The 21,438-nt window shown below is 45.7% G+C and overlaps 3 protein-coding genes across 6 annotated transcripts in view; 2 read left to right on the top strand and 1 right to left on the bottom strand.

Annotated features, from left to right (window-relative positions):
- srgap1a (SLIT-ROBO Rho GTPase activating protein 1a) overlaps positions 1–10,537 on the top strand; it is a 61,888-nt gene extending 51,351 nt beyond the window's left edge. For 2 of the 3 annotated variants that reach the window (XM_037450687.2, XM_037450686.2), the window contains exons 18-22: positions 483–562; positions 3,497–3,677; positions 4,622–4,759; positions 7,183–7,567; positions 8,319–10,537. In XM_037450687.2, the coding sequence (XP_037306584.1) occupies positions 483–562; positions 3,497–3,677; positions 4,622–4,759; positions 7,183–7,567; positions 8,319–8,726 (1,192 nt within the window). In that variant the 3' untranslated portion in view covers positions 8,727–10,537. Of the gene's footprint in view, positions 1–482; positions 563–3,496; positions 3,678–4,621; positions 4,760–7,182; positions 7,633–8,318 lie in introns of all 3 variants that reach the window. The other variant, XM_037450688.2, reaches the window with a different exon arrangement.
- Positions 10,538–10,791: 254 nt separating this feature from the next.
- cfap263 (cilia and flagella associated protein 263) lies at positions 10,792–13,993 on the bottom strand. Of its 2 annotated transcripts, none has more exons than XM_037450690.2 (9): positions 13,553–13,779; positions 13,116–13,251; positions 12,788–12,949; positions 12,570–12,719; positions 12,258–12,368; positions 12,043–12,141; positions 11,836–11,943; positions 11,507–11,662; positions 10,792–11,418 (listed from the first exon to the last, which is right to left on the bottom strand). In XM_037450690.2, exons 1-9 carry the CDS (start codon positions 13,642–13,644, stop codon positions 11,242–11,244), a joined length of 1,191 nt encoding a protein of 396 aa, XP_037306587.2. In that variant the 5' UTR covers positions 13,645–13,779; the 3' UTR covers positions 10,792–11,241. The 2 variants fall into 2 exon arrangements, with proteins under 2 accessions (XP_037306587.2, XP_037306588.2); XM_037450691.2 differs by lacking the exon at positions 13,553–13,779 and adding an exon at positions 13,864–13,993 and having other exon boundaries at positions 10,793–11,418.
- parp12a (poly (ADP-ribose) polymerase family, member 12a) lies at positions 13,989–18,469 on the top strand. Its single transcript, XM_037450689.2, has 11 exons — positions 13,989–14,308; positions 14,836–14,971; positions 15,069–15,327; positions 15,416–15,565; positions 15,675–15,864; positions 15,954–16,122; positions 16,212–16,453; positions 16,553–16,640; positions 16,773–16,903; positions 17,282–17,433; positions 17,601–18,469. The coding sequence occupies exons 1-11, from the start codon at positions 13,989–13,991 to the stop codon at positions 17,855–17,857; spliced, it is 2,094 nt and encodes a 697-aa protein (XP_037306586.2). The 3' UTR covers positions 17,858–18,469.
- Positions 18,470–21,438: the final 2,969 nt, after the last annotated feature.

The following is a 21,438-nucleotide window of genomic DNA, read 5'->3' as shown; positions in this document are numbered from 1 at the left end:
CTTATCACCTGTCTCAGCACAGCCATGTTGCCCCCCCCCCCTCAAAGCACACATAGCCCCCCCGAGAGATTTGTTGTCTTAACTGCTGGGGGTGTCGTTACCGCCGGCTCACTCAACACGATGCTAGAAGAAGACCATTTAGAAAAAGAGACCCAACCACAGATGGAGGGTGTAAGCCTCCATCAGAATAATGACCTCTATATGAACCTCTTCTGGGTTTTATTCATTCTTTTTTTTAATAACTTCCGTTCCTCCTTGGCTTCTTCACTGAAATGGGGTTTGACTTTGGGATTAGTCTTATGTCTCATGTTTCAAGCTTATGCTTTATGTTTCAAGCCTAATTAGAAGATAGTGTCTTCAAAAAACAAAGAAAAACACTGTGATGAAAGAGATCCGGCCCTTTTCCTGTTTTTGAAACTGTCCCTCGACCCCTGACGCTGCCCTGGCTGTGATCCTGACGGTTTGCATGTCCCCCCCTACAGTGAGAGCCCCTACAGTGAGCATGGAGCCCTGGAGGAAGTAGAAAACGAGGGAGGGACGGAGACGCACACCAGCGAGGACGGTGAGTAACGATAGAAACAAGACATGAAGTTCAAACGAAATGATATGTCATGTATATGTATAAATTGTATTGTTCATTAAACAATATATACATTTAACGTGACCATTACGCCACAATCTGTGCTCAACCGTCAGTGTGCGCATCCATTCCCTTGTGTCCGGGGTGCGAGGGGTCAGTCCAGCGCTCGCTGCAGCTAATCCTGCTTTTCAGCCTGTTGAATGCTGTGACCTTGAAGGGCCAGGGAACTGGGCTCACAGTGAGGACAGACATTCATACTCTAATGGTCTTTCTTCTCCCTCGGGGGCCACAAGACACTTTCACATCCTCCTTTTTTTTTCTTTTTTTAAATAAATTCCATGGTGGTCTATTCTAAGGCTCACAGTCTTGGTTAAAATTTCCCATTACTTTGAAACATTTTTCCAGTATTATGTAATAGACTATGTACGCACTATGTTTCAAAAGTGACGTTTCAATAGCTCTTTAAATAGAATACTCTTTTAAAAAAAAAAAAATTAAAAGCTTCATTTACCTACATTTCCATGTGTCCAAGAGAAATAGGAGGAAATGAAAAGAAACACCAGGCTCATGTAGACACTGGAGGACACCATATACTTCTATTGGTGGGACACTTTGCATTTCTGTGATCATACATGTGGTCCTTTGTTTGAGTGAAATGAACACCAGCTGGTCTGATCCAACTTGAGTAGTGAGACAAAAACATCAGCCGTGGTCAGACATACTGTAAAAGAAAAAAGCAGTCTGCCATTAAACTTCCATCTCATTAAAAAGTGACGAATATCCGAGAAACAGAGCAGACAACATGAGGCAGAAAGAGTCAACCTAAAGATGAGTTAAAGCTTCACATCTTACCTTACTAACATTCTTTACTTTCCCTTATTCTGTTTCCATGGTGACAACTGCCCCAATCCCATCTCCTTTTCACACCCAGAGATGATTTTTAGCTTCCTGTCACCATACGCCATCAGTCCTGATACATGAGGGTAGGAGTATGGGGATCTAGTGGAGGTCCTTTTTTTTTTTTTTTTTTACATCGGCTCCCAAATGAAAGAAATCAACTGGATGTTCTTCATAAAGAAAAATACATCTAATAAGACAAGGAGGCTGCTCTCGGTGAAGATTCCCACTGTAAAACAGATGGCAGCCATCGTCTTTTTGATTAAATAATGGGAGATTATGTGTTCTACAGATCCCTTGCTGCTTTGGTTTTGATCAAAAAGCTCCTCTGAGCGCACTGAAAGGATGTCCTCACTGATTGCAGCCTCTCACCACTGAGGTTTGAGCTGTGCTCAAGTTATTGTCGTTAGTTATTTTTAAATCACTGCGACCTTGGGATTGCAGACCCTCTTCCTGTTTTTTTACCGCCACTTAATTCAGCAAACGGAAATAGTAAAAAGGGCGCAAAATATGTCTTGCCTCTTGACCCCAAAAGTAAATCTACAAAAGACAGGCAGAGGAGTAAAAGTCACTCCACTTGACTGTCTCATGGACTGTGGCTGTCATGATGCTGATTTACCGTCGGTTTCTAGAGTGGCAATTCTGGTATAACCTTGATACATTAATGTGCTCTCTGCTGGTAAATGACCTACACGGTCAAAGGGGAAGAAGCCCGCATTGGCAGGATGAAGTTGTCCAATGGCCCGGGCTTACTGTACAGACAGTGCAGATCTTTCTGTAGGCCTGCACTGGGATGAGGAGGCGGGGGGGGGGGGGGGGTCGTATCTTACTGTACACTGTCAGTCATCTTTTTTTCCATAAAGAGCCATGTCCAACTTGCTCTTTTTGGAGCAGGAAGCACCAGAGATGGACATTTGTCTGGAGGAAAAAAGATTTTGTTTTTATTTGATCCAAACCATATCTCACATCAGGCTTGTGCAGCCCTACTTCAGTGCATGACGTTGGATCCAGAGCAACATCCTCACAGGCTTTGCTCCACTGGCTTATGTAAGATGCCTGACAGTTTAGATCTCTCACACCATGGGGCTCCAGTACTCGGGTTCAATGTGTCTTTAACTGTGTGAGGGTGGGTGTGTGCTCGCCTTGGATAAACATTCGGATGGACGGATAGATGGAAGGAAAGGTTAAAGTGAGAGAAGATAAAGGTTCTGTCAACTTTATTAACAGCCGGGTCTGCTGCAGTGCAGCCCAATTCATTTTGACAGTAAATTCCTTCTTGTCAGATTTTACTGGAGCAACGTCACATGGGCCTCATCAATCCTCACAATCTAGTCAAGCAAGGAACCGAGCGAGTGAAAAGCTGGATGTGTAGATATTGGAACAGGTTGACTAGGAAACTGACTATTTTTTAAAGAAATGTCTGCTCAGAACCAGGCCAGGTGTTTTTATGTATCACTTGTTCTCTCGGCTCGTCAAGGAGTCACATCCTACTTCCTGAGAAAGATGCACCATGATGGCTTTCCGAGCCAAAACCGGCTACAGCCATAAACTTTGTTCGCAGTGTATACAGCGAGCCTGTGTGAGCCCTGGGGGGGAGGGGGGGGGGGGGGGGGGGGGGGAGATACATCTTTCCAGGGGGTCGGTCTGACTATTACAGTGCTTTGTGAGGAGGGCAGAGGTGGAGTAAGGGAAGGAGGGCGGGATAGAGAAGCTATTTTTAGATCGGTGTTGCTATAGAACGTACATCCTGGGAGATGTGAACCTTTTGACTGTGAGTCCACTGTTGCTGCTGCTGAAAACATCGCGACAGAAGTAAATAGAAGACAGACTTTCAGTTAAGTGATGGACGTGTAAAATCACTGCTGATGTAACTCATTTTTCGTGATCTAAAAAAAAAAATCGTGCTAAAGCTCTTCCGGCCCTGTGGTTAGAGCAGAGTTAAATATTGACTTAAACTAAAATATGTCTGCACATGTGATAATAGCCACCTGACCTGTGTAATCCTCTCTCTGTTGACAGAGGGTGAGCCCATTGAGGCCATCGCCAAGTTTGACTACGTTGGGCGCTCGTCCCGAGAGTTGTCCTTCAAGAAGGGCGCCTCCCTGCTGCTGTACCAGCGGGCGTCAGACGACTGGTGGGAGGGACGGCACAACGGCATCGATGGCCTGGTGCCCCACCAGTACATCGTGGTCCAAGACATGTAAGTGTGATCGGCATCGAGGTGGGGAAGAAAAAAAAAATACTAATTCTACCACCAGCTGTCAGAAGGGACGGCTCTTTTCGGAGCGCCACGCGGTCAATCCCCTGCGCTCGACCAGCCGTTCTCGGCACCGATGAGCGTCCACCGCCGCGGCGACAACGGCTGCCTAATGGAGCGGCTTCACTGTCGCGTTGAGAGCGGGAACAGAATCGCTCCAATCACTTAGTGGCTGGCTGGGAAATGGTCCCTTTAGCAAGCCCTTCCCTATTTTTCCGCTGCTGCTCACCTGCCGCCACAGTGCCTCTGTCAATAATTCAGCAGGGAGGGGGTGGTCGGTCCTCTTAGGTAATGAAAGAGCAGTAGGATTTACAGCTGCACGGGTTTCCCCTGAGCGTAGTAACATCCTGCTCTCTACTCAAACTGTGCAGAGCTCAAAGGGATGTGAACTTCACTCGTCCCATAAAAGAGCCCAGAATAAGACCTGGGTCTGGGTGAGACCACTTCAGCCCAGGATGTCCCTCTCAAGCTTTCTCGCGACTGACCGTAAATTGTGTTCAGTTCCGCCTCTGCCCCCTAGTTGCTCCGCCTCTGTCTGTCTGTCTGTCTGTGTGCCTTCATGCAGACGCCCTGAATGAAGGGACTGCGGTTCATTTCAAAGGCAGCCGTGCTGCTAAGTGGCTCCGGTTACTGACAGGAACTGTGTGGTATATCTCCAAAATACGAAAAGTCCAAGGAATATGACTCATCTGCCTCTCTGGACCTTAGGGGCGCCGGAAGGCAGCGACTTGCTGACTCGCAGGAAACCGATATCGCATGTTGTCACCGAAGAACTGTGCAAATATGAGCGATCGACCAATTTGCTGATTTCTCTGTTTTCTTCTGTTTTTCTGTCGCTTCCTCTCACTCTTTCCATGTCTCAATGTCACTGTGTCTTGGTGCCCCAGAGATGACAGTTTCTCAGACACCCTGAGTCAGAAGGCTGACAGCGAGGCCAGCAGCGGCCACGCCGGAGAGGATAAAGGCCTAGGAAAAGACATCGGCTCGCCCTCTGACACCAGGATCTCTGACGCCTATATCAGCAGGTTGGATTTCACCCTGCTTCTAAGCTGGGATTTATTGGACAGCAATACATATACAAAGGGACCTCATTTAAAGAATCTGTCATTTTAATAATTTTTGCATATTCTTAATCTTTGCGGTTGTAAACACCTGAATTCTTTGGCATATTTCCCAGGAAAATCTATACTGTCTTTTTGTTTTTTTATAATAAATTTAGATTTGTGTTCAGCCAAAGAAAGTTAAAAAAAGGTGTTTAATAACTAGTTAATTTTATGTTGGATGCCTTTAAGATTTCTTATTGCTCTTTAGATGCACATTCTTGTAATGGTTATGTCTTAATAAGTCTTCCTATCACCATGGTGACCACACCACATCCTGGACTTCCCATTGGCTCTAGCTAATAAAAATGATTAGGCAATCCGATAGCGACTGACATGTCTGCAACAACGTCAGTATTGCATCACATAAGAAGCATGAAACAGCTTTCAGGTGGGAATAACATCATTGAAACTCCAGACGCTTGGAAAATGAAAATGTTTCATGTATGGATTTAGAATTGTACTATTGTACATTGCTGAAAACACCCTGTTTTTGACCTTTTGCACCAGCATATACTGTTACATATGCTGCCTCCTGTCAGTCGCTGCTCTCAGCTGAATCCACCTCCCCCACTCTGTTTCATTCTGATAACGTATGACTTCACCGCGTCCCACTACACTAACATACACATGCCCGGGCAGTGGTGCCCCCACACAGAGGAGACCCACGCGTACCCAGTCACACCTTTTCACGGCTTTTTGGCAGCGCCCGTCTGCTGCCGGCGGAGCCAGAACTTTGTCTTCGCTGCTGCAGCAGCTCTGGCGGCGGAGTAAGTGACCTTGAAGCGTCTGTTGGCGGCTATTGCCAAGCAACACGAGCGAATGCTATTTTAGCAGAGTCACACTCACTCCCTCTACTTCACTGTCAAAAGATTCATACTAAAGGCGATATACACACCGCTGCTGGAATTCGTATGCAGGGAGCCCATATGTAAATGACTCATCTGTTTCACGGCAGCACTGAGAAATCTCCTCTAGAATGCTCTCTACCTGCTCCCTAGGGACACCCACCTCGCTCCTCATCTCCTTCCCATCTAACCCCCCCCCCCCCCCCCCCCCCCACACTTACTTTTCTGCTCTAAAATTCTTATATGTGTGTTGAATCATTTATTTGCTGAGCTTTATTTAGATATTCTCCTCTCCTTGTGTTCTCAATCAACAACACACTTGCCAGACTCTTGTAGGGTTTGGCATTGCTTTCAGAGCGAGTGTCAGTAAACATGACAGTTACATTAGTGCCTCTTTCAGTAGAGAGGATACACATTCCTGGGATCATACCGACTAGTGGAGCTGGCCCGTTGGGGTGGAGAGGAGCTCCTGGAATTCCCTGTGATAAGCCTTATTTTTAGCAGGGGCCATAGAAACACGGGGTGAGCTGTCAGTGTGGTGACAGCTCACCCTGTTGTTGTACACACTTTGGCACAGAAGCACACAGGTCTTGTGAACGCAGACTGCTCCCCCTGCTGGCTGTCAGTGGTGCCTGCAGTTGTTTACCAATCCAGAGTCTCCACTGCAGTCAGAAAAATACATATTTATCTCTCCGCAGGCACACCAGCACCAACCGCTCCACCGAGGAGTCTTTAACTATCATCACTAGAGCCTCCGTAAATAATGTTTCAGAGTATTACGTAAGCACACAAGGCGGTTTGGATTGGTGTGAGACTTCCTAATTAATGCAGAGGTTAGCAGCTTTCTGTGGCTTTGGACGAAGAATAGCAGGTACAGTCTGGGAGACCCTCGCTGTCTGTGTTATCCGTACTCATTATTGACCCAAACTTTCAAATGAAGCCAGGGAGAAGTGAATTAAAGGACGAGTACTGCAATGCTTGTTCATCATCACAAAGAACCAATAGTTACTGTATAACTAAAAGAGTGACTGCATAATATTGACATTATATTTCAAGTCTCTTATTGCTCTTACATGGAATGTTACTTAAGAAATGCCAGCTAACTACAGTATATTATTAGATTCCCTCAGTGATGAGCTCTGCCACTAGATATGCGTACTTATGCTAGACTGTAAGGGATGATATGTGCTAAGTCATAATTATGAGATGCCTGCAGAGAGAATGTGGTACTGCTTCTCCCATTGGTCGTAGCTGGGTTCCTATTATGCAATGGACAATTTATTATAATTTCTTTTCCAGCAGTGTTTTGTTTTTGTCTAAAAGATGTTCTGTGTAGCCCTTTATTTAATTTGGTAGATGCAAAGTGGCGCCATAGCTTTGTTTGAAAATACAAACCGCGAAACTCAAATGCAGTGGTTTGGGTAAAAAGATGGAAGCTTTAATGGAATAAACAAATAATCTGCTTTGTTGTTTCCTCCCCGTCCCACTCCTCTACCCCAGCAGGCACAAGAAAAGATCAGAACCACCATCTCGGCGGCCCCCGGCCCGTCCCACTGACGCCCACTGCATGGTGCATCCCTCCCAGCATGGCCACGAAGGACACACCCCCGAGATGGGCTCCCCGGTTATAGGCCACCTCAGCCCACGGGACATGCTGCGGAGTCGCAGCCACGTGCCCGTGGACAGCCCCGAGCGCCGCCGCCGCACCGGCCACGGCAGCCTGACTAACATCAGCCGCAGCGAGGCGCTGAAGAAGATGGAGAGCCCCCCGATCCGCCGCTCCACCTCCTCGGGCCAGTACACGGGCTTCGCCGACGCCCACCACCACCATCACCACCACCACCACCACGGCGGCAAGCCCCTCGACCCGGAGACCATCGCACAGGTCAGCGCGGGACGAGCAGCGACCCAACCGCAGCTCCCTCCACCATCAAAGCCCTGCCCCGCCCTGTAAACACCTAGTCATTCCCCGTCCTGTGCTTCCTCTCACTGCAGCTGCATCTGTGTGCAAAAAACATGCAAGAAACTAGCTTCCAGGCAGACAGCAGGGAGCGAATCATGGCAGGATAGTCTTGATAAAAGCGTGCCAAAAACAATGAAAATATGAAGAGCCTTTGTAGAATGTAGCCACGCCTAACTGGCCATCATGTTTGTTCCAGCTTCCATCCATTTTTGCATCTCCACTGAGTTTGTTTCTTATAATAGTGAAGCCGCGCCTTGATTGGCAAGCAGAGGTCACAGAGAGCACTTTAAGCTGTGCATTGCTGTCTGTCTACTGGGAGCCTGCTCGAAACATTTTTCAGCATCAAACCGGTACCGCTCCGCGCCCCCGGTGGTTGGGGACCTCTATCCTACGCTATCCGAAGTCATTAGCATGCAGAGGTGCCGGTGCAAAGTAGTACTCCACTAGCTCTGCATGTGTAATGCATGCTTGGCGTTTTCTTAAAATAAACGTCACTGTGGTCCTCTGTTAACATCAGCTTTTGTGTTGTGATGCCGCACTCTAGTCTCTGCTCTTCATTTAGCCTCCCGGTTCTTTTCTCCCTATTTCTGTTTCTCCCTCCCATCTTTTGCTTTCCTGTTGTTGTTTTTTTTCTTTCTTCCTCTCTCTTAAACGGACTCTGTGTCTCCTGCAGGACATAGAAGAAACTATGAACACTGCTCTGAACGAGCTGCGCGAGCTGGAGCGTCAGAGCTCGGCCAAGCACGCGCCCGACGTGGTGCTGGACACCCTCGAGCAGCGGCAGACCTCTGGGGGCAGCGGCGGGGGTCCCACGCCGGCCAGCTCCAGCGAGTCCCTCAGCCCCATCCACGGCGTCACGCTGCGGCCCACCGCCAGCGCCGAGCCGCCCATCCGCCGCAGCACCAGCTCCTCCAGCGACACCATGAGCACATTCAAGCCCCTGGTGGCCCCCCGCATGGGGGTGCAGCTCAAGCCCCCGGCCCTGAGGCCCAAGCCCATGCTCCTGCCCAGGTCCGGCCAGGCCTCCCAGCCGGCGGCCTCAGCTGCTCAGGACCCTCTGGACAAGTCCTGCACCATGTAGCTCCGGGAAAGAGAACCGTAGATGTGAAACAAAGACGATGAAGTTCCATGAAATGCTACCCGTGTCCATCCTTCGTGGGCGGCCGACATGCAGGAGCACATTCATGTGTCGATGTGCTTAGTTTACTATTATCTATCAAATGTCTAAGAAATTCAAACAACAGATCACAAAGGCTTCCGTCAAGGTTTTAGAAAACGTGCACTAGTTAGTTTAGTTTGCAGACATTCATGAACCGTTTAACCACTGAACCGGAAAGGGAGCTTGATGCAGCGGCATTCTCTCATACGGGGACTTAATGTTTGTTTGTTTTTTCACGTAGGAGGGCTTTCGAAGCGGTTGTGCGCTGGCTGTAAGCCCTTTTGACTTTGAGACGTAACAGATTTCCCATGTTAAACTATTATAAAGGTGCTGTAACTACCTGGACAGAAATGGTTCGGAAAGGTCAGGGGCCTGAAGAGCCGTTAACTAACATTAGACGGTTTATAGATAGTAGTAGTGATTAGCAGTGTGCTCTCTTCACTAGCGTGTAGACAACTTTCCTTAGCAACGCACAGCCTCTGCTGTGTGTCTGTGTGAGATGTACAAAGCTCACCTCTGTACTGGGTTCACTGCAAAAATAATTTCAACATGCTTCCACATTGGCTGCAGTGAGATGAGACCAATGGATGAAACCACTACATTGTGAACTGTGTTTGAATTTGACAAATTCTTCATTTCAGGATAATACAGGCCTTATTATTCATTTCCCTTTGCATCCATACAACGAATGGTGGAGCAGCGTGGAAAACGATGACCAATCATTTCCCACCAGCAGCGTACGCGGCGCTGAAGACACGCCGAGGTTCTGTCGTGCCTCGCCGGGCCCGATCTACTCAGAGACACGACTGAACAAGTCAACGAGACGGACGTGACCCTCCACTTTTGATTTAGGCAGAATTCATGTGAACTGGCGTGAACGGGTTCAAAGCCGTAGCCACGTAGCGACTGTTGGCGTGGAAGCCTCCCTGATGTGTTCTGCTTCCTGTGCTTCTCTGCGACCAGCAGCCCACTCCGCGTCCTCCTGTGACAGCGTCCCTCCACTGTGTCTTTTTCAAAATAGCGTCAGTACTTCTACTGTACTCACAGAACTGTGTGCATGACCTGGGAGTGTTTGGCTAGCAAAGTGACACACATAATATAATTGGTTTGTGATGAATAAATAATGCTCTCTAACCGCGCAGGTTTACACTTTGACTTGACAGATATTGCGTGTATAATAGTGAAAAGAAGATTACAATCTGACTTACTTTTTTCCTTTTCTTTTTTTTTTTTTTGTTCATGTTTGTTGTGTTTCTGGATATAAATGACTTAGTAATAAACATCCAGAGGTGCAGTATTAAGCCAGTTGTAATAAAGAAAAGTGCTTTGGTCACTGTTAGGTTATCATCAACAGTAGGACTCCGTAACGCCGTCTGTAGGCTTTCAGCTTCTCTGTGGTGTCCCGTACATCCGTAGTATGTACTCGTGAAAGTGCCTTTTGAAAAATGTTTTAGAGGAACTTCAGACATTGCGTATTGTTGCATTTTCATGTCATTCTGTTTTATTTTATTTTTTGTTTGAAAATATGCAGTACAGGAAGAACATGAATAAGTAACGATGCCATTTTCCAAACAGTTATACGACAGAATGAATAATGAAAAGCTTACCCATTGTGACATTGCACTTTTATGTATATAACTGTATATATGGCATGTTACATCATAACATTTAGATTTCTTCGAGGGCTTATACCTCAGTGGATTTCTTTCTAATAAAGGAAATAGTTTGTCGAGTCTGAGGTGTTTTTTTAATCATGCGTTTCTTCTTTTTTAACTTTCCTTTTAAAATGAATAACTTCAGCTTTAGTTGAGTTGCAGTCAGTTGTGTATTTAAGTTTTTTAAGTAAGTTCCAATTTCAAAAGTATAATGTACTTCAATTGTTTAAGCTGTAGCTACTTAAATCGGCCATTCCACAGTGAAATATTTTTAAATAGTAATGCTGCAATGGTCTTGTTGATGGGATGTTTTGGTGCTGTGGTTAGTTAAAACAAAAAGCTAGTTTGATCATTTAATCCAATTATCTGGTACATTCATCTACCACGTTCAGATGTAGGTTCTGCAGTTCGGTCAGAGAAAATATAGAAGACCAGAAAAGATTCATTTAATAGTTGAAGGATTTTTTAATTCCAAATGAAAAGTGCAAATACTCAAGAAATAACATTGACTTGATGTAAAAAAAAAAAATAGTGCACATAAAGATGTATTCAGTGATAGCTGGTTCGACACACATTTGACAGAAACTGATACGTAATTTCTTCATTATGGTGCCTGTTCAAATATCTCCCAAAAACATGCTTTTAAGTGGCAAAAAAACTAAGACATGATAAGGATTAAAGCTTCAAGGCAACAATGACCAAACAAATCCGAAGCTTTGTGGGCTGTAATATTGTGTAACAGAATCAAAGTGTTGTTCTGCCACACACTGCTGGGTCACCTTTTATGACCCCAGGAGGCGTTCCAGTTCGCTTTTTTTCGCCTTGTCGTTTTCTGCTATGTGTGGGAGCTTGAGGGAGACGCGTTGCTCCCCAGTTTGATGTCCCGCCCCGGCTCCGCCTGCAGGAGCAAGAGTGGTGCTTTGTGCGCTCCGGGCTTTACTGTCGGCCTTCAAGGCCAACTGGTGATAACGGAGAAGAGAGCACGTTTTTTAATTTTCTTCAGCTGGCCTGAAGCGTGATGTGGCATAACAATCCAAGCGGCTTTACCTCGGTGATCCCAGACGTCCTCTCCCATGTGCGAAGGCTCCGCTGCAGCTTCTTGTGTTTGTCTTTGACGTGCAGGTACTCCGGGATGTCAGGAGCCTGATAATCCCTCGCCTGGCGGCGCAGGTGTTTGTTGAGGGCCTCTGCTTTACAGCGCTCCTGAAGGGAGAGGAAATAAAGCAGAAGAGAAAAAGAGAAGCAACTGAATTAAATTAAGTAATTTTTTGAAGAAGAAAAATAGGGAGAAATGGAGTTTTAATTGATTCATGCATTTCCAATTTTTCTTGCAGCATCGGGCTTGAAATCCGTTTTGTTTTTGAAGAGTGACGAACTTCCTCAGCGTGCTGCAGCTTCTCCTCGATTTTCACCAGCAGCTGCTTCCTGTTGGCGATGTCATCGCTCAGCTGTGCAGCCTCCGCTGTCACACTCTGCAGCTTCTCCTGACGACACATGTGCAAACGGAGATGGTTTCATAGCCATGCACCGATAAACACAGAAAGAAATGATGCCTCCCTCCCTCCCTCCCACGCACACTTTACCTTGTGTGAGCCAAGGACACGGAGTGCTTTTGAATTGTTGGCTGCAAGTTCCTCCAAGTTGTTGTTAATTTGCTGCTCGTGGTATTCCTGGAAAAAGTCCTAGAAATGACATTGTTCCCATCAATCACAAGCAAAAAGAACCACAGTTTACTTGACAAAGTACACAATCAGAGAGATCGGATTGAGATATAGTCGATACAACTTTCATGGTCTACCTCGTACTCTGCTTTTCCCGCCTCTTTCTTCTGTTGGAGCTGCTGCTGGAGCTTTTTCTTATAGGTCTGCAGTGTCCGGTTCTTTAGATTAAACTTCTCCATTTGGGTGACCTGTTTGTGAACAGAGCAGACGCATTGAACTCTATCAACAAAGCATCAGAATACAATGAAAGTTTACAGTATATGGGAATTGGACATAAGACAACCTGAACAAATGGGATACGGACTGGATATGGATAATCATGTTAATATGGCATTTTGAATTGGAAAGGGGAATTTTTCTCGTGTCATAAAAACAAACTTTGTTTCTACCTTTGACTTGTCTTTTATGTACCGAAGCACCTTCTCAGGCTCCTTTATTTCCAATCTCTTGTCCTGCAGGGGTTCGAGCACTTTACTTTCAAACTTTTTCTTGGCCTTCCTGATATCTGCAAGATGCCATTCTGCTTCTTCCAGAGAGGCCTGGGGAGACAAGCAGAGTCACTGAGGACAAAATGCTTTGAAAGTGTGCGTTCATCTTGGTTTTCTACCTTGTAGTGGTCCTGAATTCTCTCATTTCTCCGCCGGGCTTTCTCCAGGTCTGCTCGGGTCTCCATTACTTCTCTCTGGGCCACATAGAGCTTTTGTTTCAAGGTCAGCTGCTGGAGAGGTTCTGGCATGTTGGAGCGGGACATCCGCCTCTCCCCACCAACCTGACGAGACACATACACAATTCTGCCAGGCCGCAGAACGGATTGCTAATACGGAGCTGTAGGTTCAACCCCAAAAGTTCAAGTTAATTAAAATTCCTCCTGGGCTGGTTGTGTGGAGCTCTTAATCTACATATTTACACCCAGTCTTGTCCCTGGGTGCACTTACCCCAGCCTCCAGGTTGGAGGCTCCGGCCGCCCCCAGGCCGTCTCCCCCAGCATTGGGAACCAGGTCCTGAGGATCAATGCGACGGATGAATCGTTCCAACATGTCGATCTCTTCCAGGAGGGCTGCATTGGAACATCTGGGGTGGAAGTGTATCAATGACTTCAAAGTCAGGTGAAGAAGGTGTCATTTGTCTAAAGGAAACGATTGCTCACTATATTTTATAACCGGTGGCATAGTTGATATTAAAATGCAAAAGCTCATCAAATATCCAACTATCTATACCGCTAAGCTGAGGCACAACAAAACAACTAACGTTAGCCAACACTTAGCTGGTTTAGCATTAGCCGGACGCACAAACTTAAGTAATAAAAGCCATCGTTACGTAAACACGCGTCACGGCTGATAGATATAGGGTCGTGAATATTTATTATCATTACTTTAACTCGTCCACTTTTTTGTAGTAGAGTTCTCTTTGTTCCTGGGTGACCTCTTTCCCTTTTTCTTCCGTCAACGAAAGCTCACCCTCCATGGTTGCTATGGTAAACCGAAACTCTTGCTGTGGTTGCTAGGGCTTGTGTGACGTCACGTGATACAGATATCACAGATTCCTCACGTAGAAAGCTCGTCTAAATTCACAACCCCATTCACTGGACGTTTGAAATAAAAGCCTGTCAACAACACCCCTTTTTGTTCATCTTTATTTTAGATTCGATTGTTGCATTGTGTTTTAGAGGCGGGCCTAACAGACCATTTTGTTCCCATCACGTCCCTTTTCTGTCCGCGTTGTTTGATAAGTTTCATTTCACTTCCGCCTGCGAGGAGCCGACAACCGGTGCGTCCTCGGGCCCAGCGGGAGGAGACCTTCGCGTCAGGATGACTTCAGTCATCTCCAAATTCGTCACCCAGACCCTGTGCGACCACCGGGGGGGTTTGGACTTCAAGCACCTGGACGAGAAGATCGCGCAGAAGTTCACTGTAGCGAATTCAGTCCTTCAGGGCGTCCTCTTCGACGACGCCAAAGTGTCGATCCGGGAGGGCCGACAGAAGGTCGCCGCGGGACAAGTGCTCAGCCACGACAGTCTGATCGTGGCTAAAAGCAGCCTGCGGGTCTGCCAGAAGAAGCCGGGGGGGTGTCCGCGGTGCGACGCCTTGCACTTGTGCAAGTATTACGTTTGCGGAGACTGCACGTTCGGGTGAGTAGCGAACTGTCACTCCAGGAAGTTCCCTCGTTTGTTTTTCGTCTGGAAAAGTTAAAGGTGGCAGGCGGACTTTTAAATTTTTTAAAAAAAAAAATAAACCAGATGTGCAAGTGGCTGTATTTGTCACGGCTCCACCCTTCAATCGCTTCTGTAGGTGAAGCACAAGACTCAACAGGAGAATCTGCGGAGCGCAGTGGAAGTAGAGCCTTTTTTTTGTTGCATTCTGGCAATAAGTCAAAAATGTGAAAAAATGATTTTGCTTAAAATGTATTTTTGATAATAAAAGACCAAAAACAACGGGGCACTGCAAGTAAACAATTGCACAAAGTGTTGCCTTATATCGCCCTCTGTGGACGGAAACAGGGTATGGTCCATAATTAGGACAAATGGAAAAGTTTGATTATGTAACTTCAAAGAAGTCAAATGTTAACTTTCAAAACTCCATGTTGACAGAGGCTAAATGGATTTTTACCAAAGGCTGATTCAATAAAACTATTTTCGTTTCTTTCTTTTTTTTTCAGACTCAAATGTAAAAATCCCCATAGCCTGCAAAATGCGTATAATGCTGAGATTCTGAAACGACATGATCTCCAGGACTTGACAGAGAAACAGCTGTTCCAGCTGTTACTGCAGAATGATCCTTATCTGCTTCCTGAGGTAAGTTGCACTGGTAACAGTGGGAGGCCTAAGTGGAAGTTTCAGGATTTCTAGATATTGTCGGATGTTTCCCTTGATGACATGTGCACCCTTCCAGATTTGCCCACATTACAACAAAGGAAATGGTTTGCACGGTTCTTGCAAATTCGCCACCACGTGCACCAAGCTTCACATCTGCCAGCACCATCTCCAGGGAGACTGCAAGTTTGGCTCCTCGTGTAAGAGATCCCATGATGTCAACGTGCAAGAAACAAAGGTTTTCCGAGGAGTCGGTCAGGAGATCATCAAAAACCTTCCTGAGATCTACAGAAATAAATCCATCATCCAGGGTCAACGGGAGAGACCAGCTTTTCCTGGTGGAGAACAAGGACTTTTTTATTCAAACGAACCTTTTTAAATCCATCTTTAGTGTGTGGATCTTGAACATGTGTGTGTCCTTTGCAGCGCTGCCAGAGGGGAGCCCACCGTCTCAGCCGCTTTACCAGAAGAAACCCTCGCCCCCTGCGGCCTCGGCGTCCCCACCTCAACCCCCGAGCGACGCTGACACCAACGAAATCTGCCTCTTCTTCATCCGCCGGCACTGCAGCTTCAAGGGTAACACTGGCGCCAGCCGCCGGTGACTCCTCAGCGCGCGCGCGTGGATCTCCCGGGAGGACGCCGTTCACCGCTTCCTGTTGCGTTTCGTTGTGTCTGTCCCTCGCAGAGAGGTGTGCCCGTGTCCACTGGCACCTCCCCTTTCGATGGCAGGTGCTGGACAGCGACGGTGTGACGTGGAAGGACCTGCCCGCCATGGAGGACACAGAGCGAGCCTACAGCGACCCGTGGAACGACACCAGCTGCACCAAGCCGCCGTCGCCCCCCTCGAGGATTTTCAGTCTCTTGTCCCCGCAGAGGTGGCGCGTGGCGTGCGGAGGCGCAGCAGTTAATGTCTTTTTAGGGCACGAGCGAAATTGTTGATTTATCTTCACTGCTTGTTTTACAGCTGTGAATCCGCCCCCTCCACTGACTTTGTGACGATGACACGCGGAGGGTCTCCGGTTCGCCGGCTGTCCACCGCGTCCTCGGTGTCCAAGCCCCCTCACTTCATTCTAACCACGCAGTGGCTCTGGTACTGGAGGGACGACAGCGGGCAGTGGCTGGAGTTCGGACAAGTCAGTCAGAAAAGTAGCAATGATGCGTCTTTGTTGTCGTCCTTTTTACGGTTCCTCGATAGTTGCCTCTGTTTTTTTTCTCCCTGCAGAATGGCGGCGGCGACGGGCAACTGGCTTCCGTCACCTGTGAGACTCTGGAGAACGTGTACCTGGCAGACGGGGACGCAGAGGTTCCTTTTGGTGCGGGTAAACATCAGTATGTCCTCCACTTCAAAGGCGCCGCGGGGACACCGCCGATGTACCAGCAGAATGTCAAGTTCAAAACCAGGAGAGAGGTCAGGAGGAGGCCTCGCTTTGTGTCCGCTCGCGACGTGGAGGCGAAGCTCAAGAGGTATTTCAAGGGGGGGGGGCCGCGTTCTGACGTCGCCGCTTTGGCTCCGTCTGCGTCCTCGAGCGAGTCAAACTTTTTGTTCCGCGTGTCTCCTCGTAGTGCATCATCGCCGGGCTCCAGTTCCGCCACAGCTGACAGCTTCCCCCCCGACTGGGACGCCACTGCTCTGCCAGATTTTGGATACAAGGTCTCTTTGAAAGCATGAACTACGAACCGAAAAAGCTTGTTTAAATGGTAGTTTAATTGTTGTTTAATAGGATTCTGATTATGAGGTCACCTGGTTTGACCCGTTTATCTCCACTGTGCTCTCATCCTTCAGCTCATCTCTCTCTCTAAATCCGCAAAGGAGTATATACTGGTTGAGAAGCTGTTTAAGCGCACCATGGCCCGCAGTAAAATAAGCAACATCCAGAGGATCCAGAACCCGTCTCTGTGGAAAGTCTTTCAGTGGTAAATCCCATTTTGCCTTCATGGCTTCCAGCTGCAATCACTGTTTTTATAGCAGCGTTGTATCGTATAAAACTGTGGCAAGAGTCCCCCCTCTCGTAGTAAGGAGTCTGATGAGAAATTATGACCTTAACCTGCGTTCCCACTCCTTTTGTGGTGTGTTTCATATCCGTGCTGTTCTGGCCCTGAACTTTACGGTTTTGGTTTCCTCACTGATCTCATACGGCCAGCTGCAAAAAAAAGAAGGAAAAAGCTCTAAAGCTGCACAGCTAAACGTAGCATTTAGCAGGGATAACAGCAACGTATGCTTTGGTTTAATCCAGCAAAAACAATAAGAAATCGTGTGTCACCCAGTTCACATTTCCAGTTGTGTGTGTTCAGGCAGAAACAGCAGATGAAGGAGAGGAACAAAGTCACGACTGTGAACGAGCAGCACTTGTTCCACGGGACGGACGAGTCCCTGATCGAGGCCATCTGTGAGCAAAACTTTGACTGGCGGATGTGTGGCGTCCACGGCACGGCCTACGGCAAAGGCACGTAAGCCTCAGCTGCCATTGCAGCAATGTGACCAATATCCACAGTTTGAATGTATATATTTAGTCATTAGGGCTATTTAACTTGTACGTTAATCAGGCTTTTAGAACCGTGGGAAAGAGCCGATCATTTACACAGTCTTCCTTTTTTTTTTTTTTTTTTTTAGGGAGTTACTTTGCCACAGACGCGTCCCGCTCAGACGGCTATGTCCAGGTCAAAAGCGGTCAAAACAGGGTCATGTTCGTTGCCCTGGTCTTGGTGGGGGAGCACACCAGAGGAAGCAGCAGCTTCGTCCGGCCCCCACCAAAAGGAAACGGCACAACCCTCTACGACAGTTGCGTTGACAGCCAGAGCAACCCCAGCATCTACGTTGTGTTTGAAAAGCAACAGATTTATCCAGAGTATCTCATCCACTACTCCTGAGTTACAATGATGTTGTTTTCCTGAGATGGTCAGCTGTAAAACGTATTGTCGATGGGAGTTTGTTAAAAGCGTAAAAAGCAAAAAAAAAAGTATTTCACAAAAAAGTATTTGCATAGAGGTGGGGAAAAATGTTTAAAGCACAAATAGACATTAGGTGTTTAAAAGCTTACTTAAGTAGAAAAACAATCATTTAGATGATGCAGCAATATTGGTCTCTTGTGTAAAATAGTTTTGAAGGGGAAATAGTCAATGGGATTTCTTTTGTTTGATTATTGTAGTCTTGTCAGAAAAACCATATTGCAGAATCTTTATCAAGAAAGTAATGCTTATGTTGATTATATATAAACTGGGTGATACTCATTTCACAGACTGCACGTTCACACAGATTAAAGTTCAAATCTTTTGGATTTCTGCAACTAGCGCAAATCGTGGCAGTGGCTACTCGCTGAGGCACCTCCTGTTGCAGGCTGCGGTGCCGCGACTTCACGACAGCTGCGTCGACTTTGCGGCAGTGGTGGTGCCTTCGACACTTGCCGTTTTTGTTTGCCAAATAGGTGACATTTATGTTTTATAATTGGCCAACAGGTGACAATACAGTACGCCCTTTAACACTTCTAGTGTCTAGTTGTAATTGATTTACTCATAAAACGCTGATAAGTGATACAATGGCTTCCAGTTTGCACGTGTTGCCTTGGTAACAATAAACACATTTTAAATATAGATAAGAGGCATTATAACATTTGAAATAATAAGAAGCCCTGAAATCTTTTTGCTAGATATACATATTTTGTACTACATACCAACGGACACATTTTCATCTAACTTATTTTCTGTTATGTCTGTCTTGACAGGACTGTAGTAGTTATCAAATGATCATACACTTTGTACACACTATGTACCCGTTGGATGGTGGTGGAAAAAAAAACACCATTTGCCATGAAAGACAAATGAATTGTAAATCAACTGCCATGTTTTTGTCAGGGTGTGTGCTGCTGGTGCGGAGGGAGGCAGGACTCATACGCAGAGTTAAGGTATCCAAAGGTGCTCTTTATTCCATAACTAAAGAGGCGCTCCAACAGCAGGTAGACTTGACATTAACAAAAACACGTCAGGGGACAACAGGCACACATCAAATCCACCAGGGAGGTGCAGGTGATTGGACACGGGTGGAAACAATCAGGCAATCGCAGGACAAGGCAGGAAGTGAAGCTCACCCAGGGACACGAGAGACATGGAACTACAAAGGACCATTTCCCATTTGTCTTGGTAGGTAAATCAAATTGACATAAAATTCATTCCACTTGAAACATAAAGAAATATGGAACACAGATGTAACAAACCAAATGTTTTAATTCAAAATGCCTCATATATCCATATATATTCTATTGCACATCTCGAGGTGTGTGTCCACTAGTTTGAGCAAATTGTCAGCACTACTGTTTCTCAAACTTTGCAAATACTTTCACATTTTTTCATCCGGTATTGCAAGTTTCAATCTTTCATTAAATGGTGTCTTGCGACACCAGTCGGCTGCGGGCAGGCAGTCTCTTAGTAGAACATTATCCTGCAGTATACAATTAAAATGTATATCCATATATTTAGTTTTTTGTTTGGTTTTTATTGCAAAGATTTGAACATTTACCACTACTTTGCTTTTTCTCTCACGTCCTGACGTGTCTTTAGCACTGCGAAAGATATGTCTTTGAATGAACTGCTACCAGATTCTGTGATTACTGTGATGTCAACTTGACGTGCAAAACTGCTGTTAGCCAGCAATGTGACAGTCAATTAAGTGATGTTGCAGAAACGCATGCTCACCCACAATTAAATTACACTCCATTTAGAATGAATGGAAAAAAATGATTAACCGGAACTTGTCGATTATTTTTTTTAATCGGCTTCAACAAATAATGTTGTTGGTACATTATGCCTGAAGATGATGAATCTGTGTTGTATTATAGCATTGTCGTAATCAAGAGGCAGCACTACAGGGTCTCTTGTTATTTTGCTAATATCTGTGGCGATGAATAGAAATGCAAAGAGTATTTGTTCCTTTTTGCGTGCGTGTGACAAACTTTGATCAAGTCTCTGCACTTTGGAAATAGTACTTAACAGTATGTATAATTTAATAGCTGATTTTACCAAATAAATATCAATTGTTTACGCTAAAACACATAAATCACATTGAAATACTTGAACATGAGTCAAACACACAATTTGATTTAATTGGAGGTTTAAAATTAAATTAGACAATGATATTAAATTTTACAGATTTTATTTCATGGCTAGAAAATAACATACATTTCTTCAAACTATATAACAAAAAAAACAACCTGTATGAATTGACATGGTGATATAAAGGAGGGATGGGCAACTGGCGGCCCCAGGCCATTCTTGTCATAAATCTTGGCAGGAAGTGCGCTCCCCCCTCAATCATTTAAGTTGCCCTTCCCTGATATAAGGGTTATATTCACAACATTTACGTAACATAAGCAGGCAGTGCTATATGTGTCACAAAACCAACTACACCAGCAGACTAGTGTCTGAAAAACAGCCAGTCAAACAAATTACTTCTCAAAATAAATGAATAAAGTTAAGTACTGTTACTGTTTACAAAAAGTATAGTGATATTAAAAAGTGCTCAAAAACCTAGTAAACAACAACGAACTAAAGGTATACTTTATACTCTTGTGGCTAAATAAGTTGAACGATACAGTGACATATATATATATATGATAGGGGGAGGGGGGAGATGGCTGGGTGGTGGATAGAAGGGATTTGGGAGGGGCATATTTGAGGGGGTGGGGGTGGCTGGGGGGTGGATAGAAGGGATATAATATATATATGTGTACATATGTATATATATACATATATATGTGTACATATGTATATATATATGTACATATATATATATATATATATATATGTACATATATATATACTATATATATATATATCACTGTATGTTCAACTTATTTAAGTAGCTAAATAAGTTGAACGATACAGTGACATATATACATATATATTATATATACACTCACCGGCCACTTTATTAGGTACCCCATGCTAGTAACGGGTTGGACCCCCTTTTGCCTTCAGAACTGCCTCAATTCTTCGTGGCATAGATTCAACAAGGTGCTGGAAGCATTCCTCAGGGAGTTTGGTCCATATTGACATGATGGCATCACACAGTTGCCGCAGATTTGTCGGCTGCACATCCATGATGCGAATCTCCCGTTCCACCACATCCCAAAGATGCTCTATTGGATTGAGATCTGGTGATTGTGGAGGCCATTTGAGTACAGCGAACTCATTGTCATGTTCAAGAAACCAGTCTGAGATGATTCCAGCTTTATGACATGGCGCTTTATCCTGCTGAAAGTAGCCATCAGAAGTTGGGTACATTGTGGTCATAAAGGGATGGACATGGTCAGCAACAATACTCAGGTAGGCTGTGGCGTTGCAACGATGCTCAATTGGTACCAAGGGGCCCAAAGAGTGCCAAGAAAATATTCCCCACACCATGACACCACCACCACCAGCCTGAACCGTTGATACAAGGCAGGATGGATCCATGCTTT

This window comes from Pungitius pungitius, chromosome 6 (genome assembly GCF_949316345.1).
Source record: "Pungitius pungitius chromosome 6, fPunPun2.1, whole genome shotgun sequence".
Lineage (NCBI taxonomy): Eukaryota > Metazoa > Chordata > Actinopteri > Perciformes > Gasterosteidae > Pungitius > Pungitius pungitius.
The sequence above is the reverse complement of the archived record's forward strand: the minus strand, read 5'-3'. Positions and strand labels throughout refer to the sequence as shown.